The sequence below is a fragment of the Carex rostrata genome, chromosome 16 (assembly GCF_964058835.1).
Source record: "Carex rostrata chromosome 16, lpCarRost1.2, whole genome shotgun sequence".
Taxonomy (NCBI): domain Eukaryota; kingdom Viridiplantae; phylum Streptophyta; class Magnoliopsida; order Poales; family Cyperaceae; genus Carex; species Carex rostrata.
Genome location: NC_135933.1, coordinates 1,225,369 through 1,249,362, shown reverse-complemented (window position 1 = coordinate 1,249,362; position 23,994 = coordinate 1,225,369). Strand labels below are relative to the sequence as shown.

The 23,994-nt window shown below is 33.0% G+C and overlaps 2 protein-coding genes across 3 annotated transcripts in view; both read right to left on the bottom strand.

The window, feature by feature from the left end:
• The window catches only part of LOC144567045 (ent-kaurenoic acid oxidase-like), an 82,127-nt gene extending 80,753 nt beyond the window's left edge, over positions 1-1,374 (bottom strand). The window contains exon 1 of one of the 2 annotated variants that reach the window (XM_078317082.1): positions 1,045-1,374. In XM_078317082.1, coding sequence (XP_078173208.1) covers positions 1,045-1,277 — 233 coding nt within the window. In that variant the 5' untranslated portion in view covers positions 1,278-1,374. The remainder of the gene's footprint in view (positions 1-1,044) is intronic. The other variant, XM_078317083.1, reaches the window with a different exon arrangement.
• A 17,203-nt stretch (positions 1,375-18,577) lies between these two features.
• LOC144567372 (putative disease resistance protein At1g50180) lies at positions 18,578-21,953 on the bottom strand. Its single transcript, XM_078317496.1, has 2 exons — positions 19,023-21,953; positions 18,578-18,794 (listed from the first exon to the last, which is right to left on the bottom strand). Exon 1 carries the CDS (start codon positions 21,662-21,664, stop codon positions 19,073-19,075), a length of 2,592 nt encoding a protein of 863 aa, XP_078173622.1. The 5' UTR covers positions 21,665-21,953; the 3' UTR covers positions 18,578-18,794; positions 19,023-19,072.
• Positions 21,954-23,994: the final 2,041 nt, after the last annotated feature.

Genomic DNA, 23,994 nt, shown 5'->3' with positions numbered 1-23,994 from the left:
AGTTCTAGAAAAAGCTTTATGTTTATATGTTAATTTGGGTGTTCGTGGAGGGAAAATCTAAGGTAGGGAACGCTTTGTTATATATTGCTGGACCACCTATATATAGTAGGTCCGAGCAATCTTGAAATTAATATATGCTAATTGGACCCTAATCGTAGATAATATGTTGTAGAGTGAGTCTATGGTACTATGCATATTACGATTTGGCACTGTGCTATGGCTCTATATTCGAGTTTTCAAATTTTAACGGTCGATCCGAACCGTTCATCTTATTCTCCATATTAATATGTGTTTGGAGACCAAATTTTACATTTTTTGAAAAAAATTTACTATTTTTTTAGATATTTAGAAAATCACTTGATCTGAAAATTCTGGACCCTCCAAAAATAGTGATTTTCAATAAATTTCAAAAAATAGTAAAAAATTTCAAAAAATGTAAAATTTGGTCTCCAAACACATATTAATATGGAGAACAAGATGAACGGTTTGGATCGACCGTTAGGATTTGAAAACTCGAATATAGAGCCGTAGCACGGTGCCAAATCGTAATATGCATAGTACCATAGACTCACTCATATGTTGTAACAAATTATTGTAGATGTTAATATATTAATAAATTATAATTTAGAAATGTAAAAATTAATTATTGCTATATCTTGACCATAAATGCTACTGACAACCTTTTTCTATATTGACATTATCTGTAAATTGTAATGACCAACTTAATTGGTTTTGAGATTTAAAATCTAGCTATAGTGTATGCATTAAATGAAACACCAATCCTATCCAGCTATCGACCCCCTACACCTCTTCCCCTTCGCCATGTCCCTCTACTCCGTAGTACTACTACTACCCCTCCCCTAACTCTCATAGGTTATCCTCTCCGTTTCATTAAACAGTAGATATCCCTGGCCCCGGAGAAAAAAGAAAAAGCCGACACAAGTGGCACTTTCTTAAGCAATGACTTGAAGACACCGGAGAGCGTACTCACAATACGAATAAGAACATAGAATAAAAAAGAAAGTGACGTGGGAAATCACTGACCGTTGGATGAAGGAGCCCATGAAGGAATCTGGTTGTCCCCATTTATACGCCCGGAGAAAAGCCCACATGTTTCCGATAAGCGGAAATCCCATCTCACCAGGTGGTAATCTGACACCTCCGCTGATATCGACTCCCCATTCCTGCACCCATTGGTGCACCCGCCTCGCAACCCAGCCGACAAGCAACAACAGTAGTAATCCAACAGCCACCAGCGTTGCAAACTCCATTTCCATCTTAGTGTTAGGAGGAGATCTAGATACCGATCGAGATAGAGAGATGAAATTGAGGAAGAGAACAAGATGGATTATTGCTTAATTTGTTTGGGTCTCTCTCTCGATTAGGTGTCTGAATTTGTGGGGTTTTTCTTTTCTATAGGAAGGTGTTCCCTGGGGACTGGGGGTTGGTCATATATATACCCTGTCCCTGTTGGGTCCGTCCGGCACCAATTAAGGTAGGAGGCGTTTCATCTGTTTTTATTTTATACGTACATGGATAGTTGTCATAGTACAAAGGATCCTGGACCTGGTGCTCTGGTCAACAAACAATGAATATATAATTCAATGTACGGAACGTAAAGAAGGAAAGTTACAGTGCATATCTTTTCTCATTTACTGTGACGATAAGATCAACAAATGATTACTAAATAATAAATAATAAATAATAAATAAAAACAAAATTACAGACAAAGACAAAGGGCAGTTTTGAGTTAAAAAAATATATATTTAATTTTTTTTTTATTTTGGATTGAATTACCGGAAAAAAAAAATTCCGGTTTGGATAGATTTCAATATTCTATTCATCTTCGGTTATTTTTTGAAATTTAATTATTTTTTTAGATATAAATAAAAAAATCGGTTCAATGTACGTATCGGGAAAAAAAATGATCGAGATTTCCTGCACTAAAATTTTCTTCATTTATTGTGACGATAAGGTGCACAAATGTTATAATTCCAATGACTAAGATTTCATGCACTCGTGCTCTATTACAAATTACAAAAACATAATTCAACGTATGAATATAAAATCAATGACTAATATTTATCGGTATCTTAATATATTATAAATCAAATTTAAAATCAATTCAAAATTTAAACAAGTTATGTATTAATGACGAATAATATTTTTGCACTTTTAATCTCTTAATACTTTTAAAATAAATGTATTGTTCTTAAAAAAAAATTCAGACTGTAATCTGTTTTGGATATGGTAGATAGAATCTTGTTGCCGAAATTTTTATTAATACCAAAAAAAAAAAAAAAATTGAATTCTACACTCTGTTTGAAAAGATTGCAAAAAATGTTTAAATCGCAATTTTATTTCACGGTTTTGGGCTCCAAAACTGCATATTAAATCCACGGTTTTAGCAGCTCCAAAACCACAGAATAAATCCACGGTTTCGAAAAACCAATTTTTTTTTTTTTTTTTGCGAATGCAACTTCAAAAATATTTCTGGTTTTTTTTATTCAAATGGAAATTTTTATGATTTTTTTCTATTAAAATATTAGAAATATTTTATATATTTCTTTGAAAATATATATAATTTGATTTATTAGAAAGACTGCGACAAATAAACCTGGTCAACATTTTTCAAGCCGAATTTTTTGTGCCAGTAAGAAAAATTAAAATATTTCTTTGTGTTATTGGAAAAATAAATAAAAATTTTTGAAACTGAGTTATTAATCTCGGTTCAAAAGTCACTTCTAGATAAAATAAAAAATATTGTAGACCTTCTATTTTTTTTTTTTTTTTTTAAATTGATTCTCAAAAAGTTGTATGATGAAATGGTTTTAGCCTTGAATTAAATTCACAGTTTTAGCCTATAAGTGCAAAACAAATTATGGTTTTTTGAAACCGTGGATTTGTTCTACGGTTTTAGAGGGGGTAAAATCAGGGATTTAATTTGAGGTGTTGAGACCCAAAACTGTGAAATAAAATTGCAGTTTGAACAATTTTTAAAATTTTCTCAAACGAATTCGAAATTTTTTTTTTTATATTAATAAAAAGTTCGGATCTTGTTGCTTCTGGGAAAAAAAAAACACATAATTCAATGTACATATCTTGAAAAGAAGAGAAGTACCATGCACCGTTTTTTTTTTTTTTTTTCATTTATTGTGACGATAAGGCAGAGGACTGATCAATAAAAAAAAAAAAAAATTAAAGACAAAGTTCGTAATTAATTTTTTTTCGTCACACATTAATTGTAACTTCACTCATTTGAAATGGGTGCTCGTTGATAAATAGGTACAACAAGGGGGGCATCCAAACCTGATTGGAGTCGCTGATTCGTGTCAAGTTGTTTGTGTACTGTTTCAAGATTCGTGTGGATAAAGTTGGTGGGAATTTTAAAAAAAATTGAATGGCTCCGATCAAACATCGAACCAATTATGGTTCGATGTATATCCAAGGCCCTCTTGTGTTAAAACATAATCCTATTTTTTTTAAGCATGTATCTATGTTTTCCAGCGTGCTAAATGCTGGCATTTTCATTCGTACTAATTAAATATTTCTGCCACGCTGTATCATTTATGTACCATTTCATATATTATATTATGTACACATTTTGAATTATATATAAAACACTTATTAAAACAAATTATAAAAAATCATACTTCAATTTTATTCTTTGCAAAATAAATTCAATAATATCATGAAAAAAATAGTGTATCTATACAAAATTTATCCTCATTGATACGTCCTGCCCCGGGCAATGTTATCAGAATCGGACCGGACGTCGACCCGATAAAGCTCCGGTTTGACGGTTCACTAGTTGGATCGATGGTTCAACTGGTTTGACTACTGATTTTTTAAATACTTGCATATTTATTTATAAGATATAATTATTATTATAAATAATTATGTTTTATGTAATAAAATTTTCAATATACATATTAACAATGTACTATAAAAGTAAATTTATATATTAGAAATAATATTTTTTTATTATAAAATAATATATTTATTGTAGCTCAAATGTAAAACTTATTCTTAGAATTAGTAAAATTAAATAAAATATCATAAAATATATTTTTTTCATCAAATAAATTTTATAGCTTTACACTTCATAAATAAATTGAATAACTACATAGAAATTCTTTAGTTTTTGTGATCAAGTGAACCTCTAATGATCCATACTAGAATTAATATTTGGTTTATATAAAAATAATATTGCAACAAATGTTGGATTATTTTCAAACACATAATTGTTTACAAAAGTATGTTACAAAACATAAATAACTACATAGAGTTAGCCACATAATAATACATATTAGATCACACTTTTTTCTCCTGAAAAGTTGCTTCATTTTTTCCTCAAAAGTTGTTCCTTTCAATTCAAAATTGGGAATAGATGATAGTGGACGCAAAATCAATACAAAACCGTTTTTTTTTTTTTACTTCAGTTTTTTTATATAAAATCGGCCGGTTTAATTAAATATACCCGGTTCTATTCCATATCCGGTCCAAATAGCGAACCAAATTGTAAACCTGTCTAGTTCCAATTTATTCCGGTCAAATCGGCCAATTCGGTTCGATTTTGATAACAGTGGTCCCGAGGTGACAGGCCGTATGGTTTCGAGACTGGCTCGAGATGGAAAGAGGAATGGGTGTAAGGTGTTTGGACTCTAACCTCTAGACACCTTGTGTTGTGTGAATCTGTGAACTCCTTTTTCGGTTCAGGTTTGAATCTTTTATAGGTCGATCTCTTACTGTCATGTAGTGTTGACCTGAAAACTTGACAATCTACCTGATATATTGTACGGAATTGGTTTCGGAGATCACTCATAATCTCGAACTCGAACTGAGTCTAGTAGTGTCGAAATGTCTTGTTGAAGAAGGCCTTAGAAGGCCTTGTTTTGAGCCTTTTGGGCCCATCCTGTGAAGCCTGATTCGAAGGCCTTCGGAAGCCTTTTTCGACTGGACCCTAATTTAATTTGAAAGCTATTTCTTAGAGCCTTCGACATATGACTCAATTACTCGTGAACAAAATCATTTTTTATATATATATATATTATTTTTATGCACATAAGAATACAGCTATGACGCTTATGAACTATGAAGATCGAGTTAGCATTTATTTATGGGTGCACAAGTCAAGTGTGCATACCTTGGATAAATTTGTATTTTTTTAAGTAAAATAATTCGGGGAACTGTTTAAATATAAGGGTTTATTTTAAGAGAAAAGATTTTTCTACCCAAGCTATCGTATCCGGTTTCGATATTTCTCTTCTCTCTGTTTTTTTTCCCTACTGTTATCCCCGGCATCTAGAAAACGAGCATCAATCTATTTGAACCAAAGTGTTGAATCTTTCTCAACTTCTCGAGATTCCGATCCAGCTCTTTCTTTTCAATATTAGAAAGTCCATCGCCCCAAATCAATTATTCTTTATTTCCATTGCACATATATATGGTGATATGATTCCTCCTGGTGACCAATTTGTTTCAGTGAAATCGAGACATTGCTATTTAAAGTTGGGCTTGGGATTATGATTTGGAAAAAAGATTGTGCGATGTTGTCTAAATCTGTGCTATTGGAATCGGTACCAATAGAACATGTCAGAGTTTCATGAAAATCCGTAATTTGAATAAAGTACCACGTTACTAAAGAATAAAGTACCACGTCATGATGTGCCCCTCCCATTTGATGGATGCAATTGCAATCTATTCACTTCCGATCCGGCAATAAAAAGGAATTTGTAAATCTCCGAAGTGGTTCATTTCTCAAATAAATTCACAAATTAAAAAGTTATACAAGATCACACTTTAATTTTATGCTTTAGAAAATAAATTCATAAATAATATGTTAAAATTAGTGTAAGAATTCGATACAAAACTTGTCCTCACCCACCAAATAATTTCTCAAATACATATATATATTTTTTCTATACGCAAAAGAACACATCCATGAAGCTTATGAAGAGTTGGCATGTACTACACTGGAGGAAATGTCAGCAGTAGCACAACGATTAAAATAAAATAAAATAACAAACAATTTAAAAGGCAAAGGTTTAAATAGCGTTTATCGCGTCATAGCGGACTGATTAAAAAAACAGCGCTATGCCCAAATAGCGCTAATAGCGCCATAGCTTTTATAGTCTGAAAACGCTATAGCGGCGCTATAGCGCGCTAGTTAGAACCTTGCTAAAAAGAAATGTAAAATTTAATCTCCAAACACATTAATATGAAGTTCAAGTTGAACAGTTTGGATCGAGTATTTGAAAAACAAAATTAACTGTTTACGGTCTAATGTTTAAGAGAACATATTACTTCTACAAGAGAGTTAATTCTAACATGTTTTGAGCGACCTTTTCGCTCTTCCAGAAGTGAATTTTCTCTTCCCTTGGCAACTCAAAATTAGGTTTTGGCAGCCGCCACCCAACCTCTCCCTTCTCTCCATTCAACCTCATTCTTTCTATTTCTTGTTGTTTTTATTCTCAATACAACTATTGGTATAAATTTTCAGAATATTCGGATAGTTAGAAATTAATTAAAATAAATTAAATGGAAATAGAGTTCCCCGGATCGTGTACGAAACACTTTCCTTAAGTGTATTCCGTCTCATCATGCAAGATGAAACCACAACCAAGATAATACGGGATTATTGCTCCTTAGGCACGCCATGGAAGCAATTGACGATAACTCCGCAATATCCAGCATAGATCATAATTTAATTATTGAGATAATTAAATAAGAATTGAAAACGAGGAAAAGAAACGGATCCAAAATATAAGGCTATTAAAGAATATTAATGTATAATCAATCAAAGGTTAAACGGTGCTCAAGTGTTCTTTGGGCTAATTATTATTCCTTTTATTATGAATCAATTTAGAGAGTAATTAACGAAAATGAAATGAATGGACATGAGATTTACATTTGAACCCTCCAATTTGGAAATATTGCAAATGTATATTTGAATCAAATATAAAATATTGAGTTGGAATTTTGAGTTTTCAAATAAAGTTCCAACAATCCCCCACAAAACTCAAAATTGTTGGATATTAATATTGTGCATCAATGAAGTAGTTTAGAAACTTTGAACTTCATTTAGTATCGATAGATTTAATTTAGAGGAAACAAAGTGAACTATGTCTTGAACCCGTTCATTTTATTCAAAATTCAACCACCATACACACAATATGGAGCTTCTCATCGCGATACGCGCATTAATGGCCTTACGCAAGTCTTGAATTTTTCATGAGAGTCTTAAAGGCTTACCCATGCCTCGCATCGCGGCCATTACAAACACTATCATAATATCATATAGGTGAGTTATCTACCAAGGATATGTGTAGATTCATATCCAATGGAAATTACCGCCTTAGTCCTCATTAAGAGCTAAATTGCTTATCCTATCATCTACATAGAGCACACTCACCAAAGGGATGGAGTTGGAGTCAATGCTCCTTAAAAATGTGAGCTCTTTTAGTCAACTTATCAGCTTGTTATTACCTATTGAATCTGTTTCAAGGAAGCGCCTATAAGAGATTGGATTGTCACCGCAAGATGACCAATTAGGGCTAACACTCATCCCCCTTGACGAAACTTATATATATAGACTTTAATTGTAGTCCATCATCAACATTTTCATGACAATGAATTATCATTCATTTCTTAAGTTTGTAAGTAATTCCTTTTACTTTATTTATTTGTGATTAGTAATAATCTTTAAAGGTTTATTAATAAATTTAAATAATTAATCATAGTATCATGCTATATAAAATTAATCAAATATATTATTATTCATGTATATTATCATGGCATGTTTATTATAGCATGAGTTAAATATTTCACATGACATGTTTATTATAGCATGAGTTAAATATTTCAATGAGCATTTAAATTCTCAATAACTACAATATCATCTCACTTAATTATATTTTAAATATAACATCATAATTAAATACATATTAGTCATCATGATCAACTAAATGAGCATTCTTTATTTCATATAATTACATTTCTGTTTTCTCATCAAACTTATCATTATATCATTTTGCTCATTAAATAAAGGACATGTATTTAATATTCATGTATATTTATGATATGTATACATATCATAGGGTTAATATAATATTTCTTTAAATATTCAAACCCCCCACATTTTCAATATGAGATACTCAATAGTATCTTATTAATCATTTCAGTGAAGTGTAAAAATCATTTATCTTAAAATTCCCAAATTAATATAAGTTATCATGATCAGTAACAGAAATCAATCAATAAAATTGATTATAATAATTGTATGATTTTCTCTATATACCCCCCACATTTCGTTTTTATTATTTTTATATTCACCAAATAATTCGTATCACATAATTAGAATTAGTGCATATCAACCAAATTCTGATGCAAATATATAACACTAGCTAGTAAATCTTCCAACGAATAGAATTATACATTAATTCCTAATTAATGAGGGTATCTCTTGAATGAAACTATCTATTCAAATATTTAACGAATAAATTAATTGTAACATAGTACTTACTAATAGACTTGGTAAGGTTCTTTCTTATCTTATTGATGATTCTCAAACTGCCTTTATCAAATGTCGATTGGTTACTGACTATATAGCTTGTGCACATGAGGTTTTGCATCATATCCACCAAAAAAAACTAAAGGGCATTCTTTTTAAGCTTGATTACGAAAAAGCTTTTGATTGAGTGAATTGGGATTTCTTACTTGAAGTCCTTCAAGCTAGGGGTTTTGGGACTTTATTCATTGCATGGATAAAATCTATCATTTGCAGTGGACAAACTTGTATTAATTTTAATGGCACACTAGGTCCTTATTTTAAATGGAAACGAGGTTTAAGACAGGGTGATCCTCTGTCTCCCTTGCTTTTTAATTTAGTGGCCGATGTTTTAAATAAATCGTTACAACAAATCCAGTCAGCAGGGTTTATATCTGGTATTGGTAATTCTGCCAATGTTGGTCCAGTTTTGAACCTACAATTTGCATATGATACTTTATTATTTCTTCAAGCTGATTCTCGAATGGTGGAGGCCCTTAAATTACATTTGATTGCCTTTGAGAATCTTTCTGGTATGCGAATTAATTATGAAAAATCAGAAATGGTACCATTTAATTTAACTGATCAAGAAGGAATACATTTGGCAGATTTGTTTGGTTGTAAAATTGCATCTTTACCTATTACTTATCTTGGATTGCCTTTACATTTTAAAAAACCTACTATGTTAGATTGGCAAGCTATAATTGATAAAATCGAATCTCGCATTCAAGGTTGGAAAGGGAAGCTTCTGTCATATGGGGGGCGAGTAACACTTTTAAATTCTGTCATGTCTGCCATACATCTTTATTGGTTGTCCGTCTTTCTTATGCCAGCAAAAATTAGGTTGTGAATTGATAAATTAAGACAGAGATGTCTTTGGTTTGGGGGTAATTTAGTGCGAAAGAAATACTATTTAGTTTCATGGTTAACTGTTTGTAAAAGTAAATCACAGGGAGATTTGGGTTTAATTGATTTAAAACGTCTTAACCAGTCTTTGCTTGCTAAATGGTGGGTGAGGTTTAAAGATCCAAATATTAGTTGTAAATGGAAATCAATAGTTCTGACTAAGTATGGCCACACAGGTTTTTCTTCCACTTGCTCTCCTTTTTGGAGAGGTATCTTAAAGGGTGCCCATGTAGTCAATACTGGGCTAGCCAGATCTTTGGGTAATGGTCTTACCATTTTATTTTGAAAAGATCGATGGTGTTCCGAACATACTTTAGCTTGTTTATATCCAACTCTCTTTCTTATAGCTCAAGATCCTGATTTGTTGGTTAGTGAGGCTTTAGAACATGATTTTTTAGATATCTTTTTCACACGCCAACTAACAGGTGTCACTTTTCATGAGTGGCATAACCTGATTTCTCATTTAAATAATTGTAGACTTAACCCCCTTTTAAATGACACTTTATTATGGAGGTGGTCTTCTATAGATAAGTTCACAGTTCATTCTTATTATATGTGGCTTGAATATGGAGGTATTCCCAATTTTGAATTTACATCTATTTGGTCATCTAAAATTCCTCTGAAGATCAAAATTTTTCTCTATCTTCTCAAAAGAAATAAACTGTTGACCAAAGAAAATCTTACTCATAGAGGTTGGATAGGTAATACATCATGTCATTTTTGTAATTCATTCAAATCTACTGATCATTTATTTGTGCATTGCCCCTTCTCTTTTCAAATATGGAGTTGGATTGCTCAACATAATAACTTTCTGTTTGAGGGTTTGACTATGGATGATATATGGTTTCTGAATGCCTCTATTCCCCTTAAGGATAAACCATTGGTAGAGCTTGTTCGAGGAGCTGTGCTTTGGTGTTTATGGCTTGTAAGAAATAAGCTTTGTTTCCAACAATCTCGTATGTCTACTTTAAAGGCCATTGACTCCAAAATTATTGATTTAGTTACATTTTGGTGTAAGACCTTAAATAATGGTTCTTTGCTTAACCTATATTTAATTATGCCTTTTGACACTAATGACTTGTCTTCTCATGATTTGATTATAGTAGGCCTAAGGGCAACGATTCAAGAGGGGGATCGAACGCTAGAGGTAGAGCACCCTATGCTGGCACAGGAAGATTTAATCCATATGCTTGGGTTAGAGTTCCTCAATGATTAGTTTGTGGTTTTTTTTCCGGTCTTTTGCTATTAGATGCTTACATTAGCATGGCTTTGTTGTGTTGAATATTTGGCTAGGCATGATACTGTGTATTGCCTATGTGGGTTTTTTTTCATACTGTATGCGTTTCTCTCTCCAGTTTGGTTGGAGATTGAAGCCAAAATAATTTTGTGATTTCTAATGAAATCGGTGGCTCACCACTTTTAAAAAAAAAATAAAAAAAATAATTGTAACATATTATTCTATTTATTTTCTCTGAATGATCAACAGAATAGTCAAGATAGTTATACATGATTTATAATTACTACGGCAGTTATAAGATCATTTATTAGTTAGCCTTTCAGTTTTGTTGGCTGTAATAATTAATTATATCATTCAATTATAATAATTCACATCATTCGGATATATATAAGACTAAGTGATTATGCGGCAATTAAGGGTTAACATTAATGTTATGGTAATTTTCACCGATGACCCTAGACATTTATTTGCCAGTGACCCTCAATTTATTTTATATTACAAATAAGTCCATTATTAAATATTTACCATAATTGTATTTCTAATTGCTTGATTTAAAATTTATACAATCAGATTTCAATTTATTTAGATTAGATTTAGATAGTAAGACATTTATAATGTCTAGTAAGGAATAAGATTTTAATTGAGATTATTATTAATTAAGGTCAAATAATAAGATCAAATTAATGAAAAGTTTTTAGATACAACATCTTCCATTTCTCTCGGTTCTATCTTTTTGAGTAAAGAGGAGAACGAGAGAGAGGGGAGTAATCGGGACCGATCGAAGCCGAGAGTGCGGTATTGTCGGAGCTTGTAGCGTAGAGTTTCTATCTCGATTATATAGTGATGGTGAGTACACCTGATCGTTGTCAGAGCGCGTCTACAATCGAAGAAACGAATCCGGTCGTGGAGCGATATGGTGTTAGGGTGAACAACATCTCGACTGGAGCACGACAGTGAGTAGATCCAGTTGTTGTCGGAGTGCGGCGGCGGTCGAAGAAGCAGATCCGGTCGTGGAGCGAGATGGAGATTAAAGTATTATAATAATTAAAATAGATTAGAATATTAGAGTAGTTTAAAGATTTTCATGAGAATAAAAGAGTAGATTTAGACATTACGGTCATTTGATAGATTGTAAATATATATTTTTTATCAATAAAATTGTTAGTAGGCATTTAAAACCACTAACTTAAAAAAAAAAATTAAGAAAACCTATACATTGTAATGCACTATAGTCCAACTCAAGTTTTCATATATATCATTATTTAGTTTGTAAATATATAGTTCGAAAATTATTCACAAATTTGTTATTTTATGTTTGCCCTTGCAAAGAACAAAAGATGGACGCTTGTTCGTCTGTCATGGGATTACACGGGATGGGATTTGACGGAAATAGAAATCCACTTTTGAAATAAGTGTTCGGTTGTTCGGTGGAATTAGTTGTGAGAAATTCTATTTTTCTTTTTAAAATGCTTGATATCAACACAATTATTCTTATTAATAATTATTAGTATAATTAAATTAAATAAATAATATAAAAATACTTATTAGTTATTATTTTATAACAATGCTTTTGCTCGTATACTTGTTATTCAATAAAAGAAATTTAAATTAAATTAGCAATTGATAATTAATAATTTTTAATTTGCTAGAAATAAAATAAAAATATGCATCTTTTTAATTTTGGTTGAAAACTATTATAGAAGGTTGGTTTTTACTATTTGAAAAATCAATTTCAACTTAAATAAAACAAAAATTGTACAACATACGCAAAAAATAGCTGTAATTTTTAAAAAAAAAACGATGTCTGAATTTGTCATCAATGTTAGTCCCACATGCCTAATTTAAACAAGGTCCACCTAGTTATATATAATACTCATTTTTTATTCTTGTATTGTGTAAAGTGGAGAAGACTCATAAAGTATTCAAGAATTATTTTGTATAGATAACAAGGTTCTAAATAGCGATTATAACGACACAGCGGAGACACAAAAAAAAAAGCTATTGCGAATAGCATAGCTATAGCAGAAGTTATCATACATAGCGTTTTTTTTTTTTTTAATTTTATATTCTATATTTCTACTAATTATCAACATGATCAATATTGAAGAATTGAGGTAACAACTAAATGACAACTAATATAAGTCTATATTTTTTTTATTAATTATGCAAATAAGAAAGAAAAAAAGTAACATTATTTAATAGTTCATACTTCATAATATGACATATTATAATCAGTGTTCTAAATAGCGCGCTATAGCGTTTTTGGACTCTAAACGCTAAGCTATAGCATTAACACACGCTATTTGAGCTACGGACGCTATAGCGGTAATAGCGGTCCGCTATAGAGCATAGCGTATAGCGCAAATAGTGCACGCTATGCAACATGAGCTTTTTTTTTTTCAATTTATATGGGCTTTAAAATAAATAAATGGTGAAGATATTGTTTAATTTTGATGAATATTACATTATATCAAATTCAAGTCCGCTATAATAATTTTTTCATTTTTCTCTTGGTTTTTTTTAATTGATGATAAATCAAATAAATAATTGCTAAATTATGGAAATTTTAGGAACTAACAAGAATTTCTTCAAGGATCATCTGTTTATTTTACTAGAAGTATGAATTTTTTTTCTTTTCAATTTCTAGGTTATTTTGAAATTTAAATAGAAAAAAGATAAATTATGTTATGATGTTGAAGATATTTTGAATAGAAAAAGATCGATAGTTTATGATATTAGCATTGCTATGGATATTTTGAGTCGCAATGTGGACTTTGTATTGGTTCAATATGAATATTATAATATTTTTAATCAATTTGGTATTATTTATTGTTCTATGAGCTAAATAATGTTGATATTTAGTACAAATATATAATATAATTTTTATAAAAATAAAAAAATGCTATGTGGCATAGCTTTCGCTATAGCGTCGCTATTCACTATAGCTTTTTTTGGAGGCTCCCCGCTATGACGCGATAAACGCTATTTAGAACCTTGAGTATAATAGATGAAGAGCAATTAACTTTATAAGAAAAATGAAGTCAGTATACTTATTTTAAACATTTTATATATTATAATAATAATCAAAATCAGCTTTCAATTGAAACGAACGATAATAATTTTACAAGTGAATACTATATGAAGAGCAATCAAAAGGAAGAATTAATATTTGAATATTTTTCGGTATAGAATGAGAGAATAAATCACAAATAAGAAATAGGAATAGAAGCATAGAAGCCCATATAAATTGCAAAAAAAAATATCCATGTAGCATAGCGGTAGTAATAGAGCATCGCGCATAGCACTAATAGCAGTAAGCTATTACAGCTATAACGGTCATAGCTAAGTTATCGCACTTTTATCTCATAGCTTAGCGTTTATGGTCTGAAAAAGCTATAGTGCCGCTATAGCTAGCTATTTAGAACATTGATAGAGACAGTGGAGAGAGTCCATGTGGCAGCTAATAAAGTAAAAAAGAAAGGCAGATGCAGTGGATGGACAGTAGAGAAAGAGAGAAAGATTGGGAAATAAAAAATTCAATCAGAGTCCGGATTCATTTGATTGAAAAATTACACTGCTCGAGGAATTATTTGAGAACTTATGGTGGGAACGAAGGGAATGAAAAAAGAGCAAACAAACGGTTTTGTAAAAAATTGATGGGTTCTGCCCAAAATCCATTAGTTCCCATCAAATTAAAAGGTATCCAAACAGGGCCTATACATGGAGTGTTTAAACGTCCAGACTGTTTGTGATTGATTAGTTCTTATGATTATGTTTGAAAGAGGAATAAAATTAAGGAATAAGAAGTAATTTTAATAGCACTTTCAGGTAGGATAAGAGCAACTTATTTAAAAAAAAATCGCTTTATGTACAGTTTTACACCATCAAGCATGACCTATGGGTAATTCTGACATTCCCCCCCCCCCCCCCCCCCCCCCCCCCCCCCCCTTTTAATCTAAATAAAAAAGAACAAATGTGATTAGATATATTTAAAATAAGAGTAGAACTAGGGTGTTCTTAAGCTCACCAAACACTTAACTCCAAAACCATTCAAATTGATTTCAAATGACGAATCCGAACCGTTGGAACCCGCCTATCTTACGTGTGATACGTCTGCATGTGAAATTTTTAAACATTCGAATTAGTTTAGTATAAAGTCAATCGGTCAAAATTAGAAGGTTAATAAATTAATTTTAGTGCATTCATTTTTTGAACGTTTTTTGACTACTTGACTTTATACTAAATTAATTCGAATGTTTAAAAATTTCACATGTAGACGCATCACACGTAAGATAGGCGGGTTCTAACGGTTCGGATTCGTCATTTAAAATTAATTTGATGGGTTTTGGAGTTAAGGTCACCAAATACTTTGGTGAGCTTAAGAACACCCTAGTTCTAATAGACGTAAAGAGATTTCTATCTCCCTATAATTAATTTTTTTTATCTTTTAAAATTTTAATTTAACCAAAAAATAAAAGTACACAAAAACATACTTTGACATAGAAATGGCGGGAGTTGTGCTTAATTTGAATTTGTTTATATATCTGTTGTGCCTGCTGTATTGGTGAAAGTTTCTTATTCTTTTTCAAAATGGAACAGAAATTTTTAAAACCAGTTTTTGTTCTGTTCGGGTTCAAATGCAAGTATGTTCTCTTTTATCAATTTAATTTATCAAGGCATATTTAGACAGTGAGCTCATATTTACTCATTTTCCGATATTCTTTGTTTTTTTCTTGAAAATAAAATATTGACAGTGTCAATGTACTCATCAATTGGACAAACGACTGTTGGTCTATGCTATAAGAAATCAGAATCGTCGATTATGGTTTCACAAAGGCTAAACCCGGCTAGCGAACACGTTTATATTTTCTTGGATCTAGGCCCGTATCAAGCCCAGACTAGAACCAGGCCCAATAGGCTAGATATCTTTGGATAGAAACTCAGGGTGGTTCATTTCTCTCTTTGATTCTTACAGAAGGAACAGAGAAAGGCCGCGAAAAAGCGATGAAACATAAAACATGAAATTTGTCTGCCAGTATCGCTTGCCCCTTTCGTTTCTACAAAAATCTGGCGAGTTGGTTTTGCCACTTGTGCGGTATTGTGTTGGTTTCTATGGTGTTTTCTTCAACTTGTCCAAAAAAATGCGTGACTTGTACGCGCATGCAAACTGTTTGACGAAATGTCTCTTATAGTTTTAGAGCAATATAAGCCCCAAAATGTAAAAATAGCGTTATTTGAGATTTGAAAGACACGACTGACAAGAATAAATATCATATTATATTGTTTCCATTCCATTTAGAAAATTAATTATTTCAGAAATAAAATTCTTGTAAGCGTATACCCTTTTTATGTTTTAGTTATTTATTACTTAATAATTTAGATTGCCTAATTAAGATACATTGACCACAGTCAACTACCCAAATCACACATCCACAACCTCAGAAAAGAAAAGGAAAATAAGAAATGAATTATGAATTATATGTTTAGAAGAGCAAGAGCTATTGCAGAGAGCTGTGTTGCATTTGAATCCTCGTTAGACAAAACAGAGCCGGTGCCTTTTTCCGAAAATGCATCCTCACAGTCACTTGGTGCATCAAGAGCCGCACTGAGGTATGTCTTGGCATCATCATAACGGAAAGAACTAATAGCACTGGCAGCGTCAGAGAGATGATCGATCATGCCAGAATACAAATCTAGGCAGGTGCTTAGCTCTGGCTTGATATTATCATTGCCATTTCCTGGATTTGCAAGCAGATTATTAATCTTGGCCTTTGTGCTAGTTGCATTTTTGGAGGTAAGCTCCGTGGCAATTTGTGCGAGACCGACAAAGTTGACCGACCCGCTCTTTGGGTCCGCTTGTAAAGACGCAATGCAGAAGTCGCGGTTTATAGTTGGACTACTAGCCGCTGCTTTTGTGCAGGCCTGAGATACAAAAGAAGCATTGATGAAATGCGGCACGGAAACAATCGACAAAATAAATACGAGAACAAATGGACAAGAAGCAATGGCCATTTTTGATTGAATAGTTTTGCAGGGTTTAGGGGTTCAAATTGTGCGATTTGCATGATAGCTTTTTATATAGTAACTCTTTGAGAGGGATTTTGGATCAATCTATTTTGGATAGGCAGCATATCTGAAGTTGATTTTTTTGCATTAATTTGGTGATATTATGAAATTGATCGCCAGTATGGTTGAACTTGATTTTTGCCTCGATTTGGTAATAATATAGAATAGATCTACTTCATTAAATTTTGATATTCTTTTGAAATTAATTGGCAAGTTCTGGATTCCGGAAATTTTCCAACATTGCACGAGAATTCATCAAACTCTGTCATACATTGCTATCTTTGCCTCATTGGAGATACAATCTTGGGTTAATTTTCTTGTGTCCTTCAACTCTTCCTTATTTTCTTATTTACCCTTCAAGACTTCAATATATTCTATTTACTTCTCAACTCTTCTCATTCTTTCTTATTTATCACTCACTAGTTCACAAACTTTAATTTTAATATTTCTTACTATACCCTTCCTTTATTTCATCTTCTTCAATTCAAGCAAATAAAGGCATGGGAGAGAGAAGAGAGACAATGGTGGTTAGTGCATTTTAGCACCCTACTCTAAATCCAGTAGGAGTGTTGGGCTAAACTCATGATCGAATTAGCAGGTTATCGAAGCACAAAGCTCATCATGTCTCTCTTACATGCCTTTCATTTGCTTTGACCGTTTTTTTTAGTTACCACCCCAATAAATCGGAATTAAATGAATACCACCCGAATTACTAAATTTAAGATTCCGCCACGTTCGCACCATGGATCTGCGGACGGATTGCCACCCGTTCGCATAATGGATTTGCGGACTGACCCGTTCCTGACCTGACCCGCTTGACTGACCCTTTCTCTAAATGGATCTGCGCATCGACCCGTTCGCAAGATGGATATGTGCACCGACCCGTTCGCACTCTGGATCTGCGCACGCATTAGGTTTAAGCATATATACACATCAGATCGATTCTGTTTCTATCTTGCGAATGGGTCGTCGGGAACGGGGTGGTAACTAAAAAACATGGTGCGAACGTGACGGAATCTTAAATTTAGTAATTCAGGTGGTATTCATTTAATTCTGATTTATTGGGGTGGTAACTAAAAAAAATGGTTGCTTTGATTGAAGGAGAAAAAATAAAGAAGGGGTATAATCGGAAATATTAAAATTAAAGTGTGTTGACTAAGGAATTCGTATCGTCTGCATTAACTCAAAAAAAAAAAATTTAGTTAATGCATATGGATCGTCCAATCCGATTTAAGATTCATGCGGATTAGATCCGCACTGATATTAAAGAGCTCTTTGAATTATAGGTTGTGGCTAGATTGACTTTGTTTAAAATCAGACGGCAGAGATGCATCAACTCAAAAGATGCTTTATTAATTGAGTTAATGCAGACGATGCGGACTCTGAGTGTAAAGGGTAAATATGAAAGAATGAAAAGAGTTGAGAGGTAAATATAATATATTGAAGTTTTAAAGGGTAAATAAAAAAATAAAAAAAAAGTTAAAAAGCACACAATAAATTAACCCTAAAAGCTTTTTTGATATTTTGTTATACAATTATTTGCCTCCTATCTTCGACAGTTACATTCCATATTTGTTTTGCTAGGTTATAAATGGCTGAATATAATTTCTAAAATCCAGTTAAAAAAAGAAATAAGGAAATCTTTACAATTATAGATAGATATGTATAACAATTGTCTGTCAAATAATCAATACATTAAAAAAATTTAATCCAATCATCACTGGATCAGAAGCTTTTATACAACCGATTTGATAATCCCAAAAACCCAGCAATTATTTACATGTCATATCATCTGCAATCTTAATTACAACCGAAAAACTTAATTTATACAACTTATTGCATTTAACAAATTTTACAATTCCACATAATTAAAGGGATCATTCCCATATTTGAAAAAATCCAGATGAAAATTATTACATGCATTTCTTTTATTAGACTTAGATAAAAATGGAAAAGGGTATTCGGAAAAGGCAAAGCAGTGCTCGTAATATATATCAACAATGCACGCAAAGATCCGCAGAAATGACCAAAATTTTCCTACAAGGAAAGAATTCATAATTAAATTTTGAGTAAAAATTCATAGTTAAATTTGGGACAGCTGACAAAAACTTATTGTCACAGAGGATTTAATTGGACATATATTGTTTCATTTCAACATGTAATGCACAGATAAGTACCGGATCTACAGACTTTGAAAATTTTGGTGCATAATAGTATGATTTCTCACTAAAATAAAGTAACAGGAAGTTTAATTGAATCACTTACAAATCAAATCTCACAAAATATCACCAACAGATGTCAACATGGAATTCAGCTTATTCAATTACCACCATGTTGCCCATTTGAATTAACTTGATCTCCTTGAGAGAGTTTATATGTTGAAGCCCCTCAGGAAGCATTTTGAGCCTTCTACAACCTTCAATTGTCAAGCTTCTAAGCTTTTTCATTGCGCCATATGCAACCTCCCAATCTTCCAACCTCTCCAATTTCTTTAGAACCAACCGCAAAAGTCGAGGGAAACCCCCCTCAGAACAAACCATAGATTTACCATCATACACCCTATCCTCCAAAGAAAGGATCATGAGGTTTGGAAGCTTTTCCAATGTAGGGATGGGGTCTTTGGTAAGACCAGAGAAAGCCAGTGTGAGCTTTTTAAGATCTTGCGGAAATACAGTATGAGCCGGAAGTGGTTTTGCATCAGTCAGTATTCCGTAAATTTTTAATTTGTGTAGAGCAGGAAACACTGTAAAGGCCTCCATCGGGATTGACCCTTCTTCTCCGTATAGAGATAGAGATTCGAGTGTGCGCTGCTTCTCAAATGGATTTAGTATCACCCTTTCGTTGAACGTAATTTTCAACCTTCTAAGGTTAGTGAGTTTGATCAATTGCTTTGCCACTAAATATCCACACTTGGTATGTGTCAAACACCTTATGCTTTTTAAACCATCCGGGCCATCTCCAATTGTTATTGTGGCATTTGTTGCTAAAGTTTGAAGATTATGGAGATTCTCTAAAGAAGGCAAAGTTTTTACCCCTTGGTTTGAATGAACGATCCAACGAAGGTATCTTAGATGGATCAAATTAGAGATCTCACTCGGTATAGTTGAAAGCCTTTTTTCACCCTCTACATCAATCACGGTTAACAGCTTCAATCCTTCGAGGTGTTGGCCAAGCCGGTGTTGTAGTTTTGATGAACCAGAGCACATAAATGTTCTTAGGCTCGGAGTTGTTAGATCCGATGTCACCGGATCGAAGTATGTATTTGGTATGGCACCATGAAAAGCAAGGCGGCGTGCAGTTATCACCGTTGGAGCTGGATCGGAAGGGGGATTTTTTGAGCGTCTCCCCTCAACATTGAGGAAGTTGTTCTCTTTTGTTACTTTGCCAGATAGTTTGTGGATAAGGCGATGAACTAGGATCCTTGAAGGGTTTCCATTATACTTCCTTTTAGTGACTTGCACTAAGGATCTTTTGCTAAGCTCCTCTATGTACTGGTTTGCTATTTGCTCCCTCTCTTGGTTGCCTTCTTTGTATAACACTAGAGATTCTGCAATCCATAGCCTTTTCAATTGGCTAGCCTTGATCTCACTACCTTCCTCAAATGCTCTAAGATACAAAAGGCAGGGTTTCAACTCAAGAGGGAGTTCATCATAGCAGAAACCAAGTATATCACTGGATTGCAAGGTCAAGGCTTCTAACACTTTCGACCAAACACCGACGATTTTTGCTTTCCTTGATAGAAGGCTGCCTAGTAGCACCAAGTGCATGGGTAAGCCCCCACATATTCTGAGTAGCCTTTCGCCGACTTCTTTGAGATCATCCATGAATTCATGAACGATTTCATCTGGGTATATTCTTTTGAGAAACAGGAGTTTGCTCTCATTTTCATTTAAAATACAGAGTTCATGTGGATTGGTGTGCTGGCCAACAAATTTGCCAACCTCTATAGACCGTGCTGTTAGTAATACACAACTTCCATTATCTGTAGTAACAATTGCTGTTTGAATTCTTTCCCATATCTCCTTTCTGTGTACATCATCCATGACAATCAGGCACTTCCCTTTTAGTTTTATCAGCTCATGCAGTGCTGATTTTATGTCTTCCTCATTCCAACTTTCCAAATTATGATCATCTTTTGCTTCATCAATAATCAATTTCGAACATTTGGACAAGGTTTGGCCCTTGATTTTTTTGGGACTTGTAACAAGTTCTTTTATTGTGTTTTTCAAGATATCGGTTACTGTACAGTGTTTAGTCACCGATACCCAAGCACGAGAAACGAACATTCGTTTAATATCGGCACTTTGGAATATCGATCTTGCGAGAGTTGTTTTTCCGACGCCACATACCCCGACAAGAGAAAGAACCAGTAATCGGTCACCAGAACTTTTCAATTGGCCTAGTATTGCTTTCCTCTCCTCTCCAAAACCAACAATACTAGTACTCGCATCATCATCACCATCAACATAAACATATTCTCTACTTTGGGCGTCCGGATCTACAATTTGTTTGGGAATGTAGCGGCGAGCTCCAAGATTAACAAGGCCAAGTGTTAACCTTTGAGCTGATAGGCCATTAATTTTTTGCTTTATTTCATTAACCTTTTTGAAAAAACTACGACGAGAATGAATAGAACTGAAGTAGTGAGGAAACCTGCTAGCACGGAATAAATAGCTGTCGACTAAATCCTCAACACCATTCGCTGATTCTATTACATCTTTAATCCAGGATTTGACCTCTCCGTCCCAGATTTGTTTGGCATCACCATCTTTTAAGAAGCAAAGCAACTTCTTGAGTTCTCTCTTCATCCAATGGATATCATCATTCATTCCATATAGGGATGCAGAGTCTCCATGCATGAGGTCTTCGAGCTTGTTCACCGTATGAGAAACAATTGCTTGGGCCATGTTGGCCTCTCTCAATCTCTCTCTCTCTTTCAAATTTGAGTTGTGTATGATGAACAGAATACTTGGGTTTTCTTTGATGGTGGGGACATAGGTAGGCGAACCATGGTTTGCATTAGTTAACTGCTGGAATGTCCGAACAAATATGATGTGGAAGAAAGACCTAATAAAGTATTAGGGGCTTTCTTTGTTGATTTGTTCCTGAGCTTGTAGAGGCCTCCATAACTTCTTTTTTAATTTATTGCATTTCTTGTAAGTTATTTTTTATTGGGCATCATTATCAGATTTTCATGTTATATGAAGCAATTGCACCTCATATATATATATATATATTGCCAATGTAGTGGTACCATAGACTATTTAATCCTGCAAATAACAAATTAATTCGTGATTTCCATGTACATGAGGCAACTTTCATATCCAACACATGATCTTATTTATTGATTATAGATCCCCCAATTAAAAGATGTAGAAAATGTTAGGTACACCAAGTAACAGGTGGGAAAATTTTCTGTCACATGAAACAATTTAATTAAAGCTACTTTTTCTTGGAGATGAGAGAAAATAACAAGCTCAAGGCATGAGTGCAATCTATAACAATATGAGGGACATTAGTGGTTATTTTAACAATGTGAGAACATAAACAGTAGAATTGTCAGAACTGAATTAAAAAATAATGTACTTCTCCTGTATTGGTGAGCATGTATTTCACAAATTAAGGCCGGCACATTAATTAAAGAAAAAAAAAGAGAGATGTTGCAAATTGCCAGGGGGGCCGGCCGGGTCCGACGGACCAAAATCGATCAGATTCCCAATCGGTGCTGTCCGATTTGCTTTCAAATTTGCACAAACTTGATATGCACAAACCTTGAAGCGGTAAGCACGAATCTTGAAGTGAATCAGACGACCCGTCACATGTGTGCGGGTTCCTTGTTAGCCTATCCCTATCATGCACGTCCTACACAAAACTTTAAGAAAACCATTTTGATTATTGAAAAGATTCAGAGCTGTATGTAACTGAAAATCTGAATATTCTATTCACAGAGGATATTATATTCATAAAATAATTTTTGCAAGGAACATATGTTATGTTCCAGATACAAATCATCGCCAAGTTAAAATAAAATATGTTTAATCAGGTATGCAGAAATACATATCGTTTTTTTCTTAAATCCCATTGTAATATGAAATGGTCAAGGGTCAGGAACACTTAAAATTAATGCCAGCAAAGGTCGTTTTTTTTATACTTAAAATGTTGCATTGTCAACAATCTGTGCCAGTTGTAAATTCATTTAATAGAAGTTGCCACAATGCTTCAGAATCTCCACAATTTTACTAGGGCCAACAAAATAGATTTAGAAGTGCAAGAAAAAGGCATAATCATTAATATATATGCCTCAGGCCATGCACTATTTATAAAATCCTAAAGAGATGCCAAGTACAGTTTGTATTCATATATATTTTTATTTAGGGAGCTAATAATTATCACCCGCGCTACAATATTCATACTGTACTCACATCATAACTATCATAATTATCTGGCGGAACCGCAAAAATTCTAGCATTGAATTTCTTTTTCTAAAATATTAATATATATGCAAGTATTTATGCATATGCACGAAAGTATTTACAATTTTTACGTAAATAATTGTCTCCTCAACCAAATTTCCTAAATGTACCCACACCATAAGTACCTGTGGGGGACCATACACGTTTTTAGAGGTAAATTTTTTTTTCTCCATTCAATCTTGTCCATATTTCTGACGATCTGTGAGAAATTTTGCAAATCTATATAAAACCATGAACGTCTTCTACATAATTTTTTCTTTCAATTGAGATCCATGATGATGTACTTTCTAGTTCGTCGTCACACAAATATTTATATTTCGTTGTGTTTAGGGTTTAGGGTTTAAGTATTTATATCTATACTTACAAATATTTTTTATATATGACACTAATGGCATCTAAAAGTATTAATATCAAGTACTGCAAATATTTATACTTATGCACTGAAGTATTTATATATATGTGGTCAACTATTTTTGTTAGAGAAAGATTAACGCAGGGACAATCAGAGAAGGTTGATGTGGTGATACGGCGTCTCCACTACTTCATTAGAGGAAGGTTGATGCGGGATGATTGGGGGACTAAAAAATAAATTATTATAACAAATTACGCATCAAAGTATTAATATCTTATTTTTCAAGTGTTAATATCTTATCTTTAAAGTATTTATATCTACGAAAGTTGACGCGGGAACGAGTACTAAGTCTAGGAAAGGGAGACCATATAATTAGTGGGGACCATAGAAGAAAAATATTGTAAGAAGTTTA

Excerpts from the sequence above, each read along its gene's own strand:
- LOC144567372 (XM_078317496.1), bottom strand. The coding sequence starts at position 21,664 with ATGGCCCAAGCAATTGTTTCTCATACGGTGAACAAGCTCGAAGACCTC.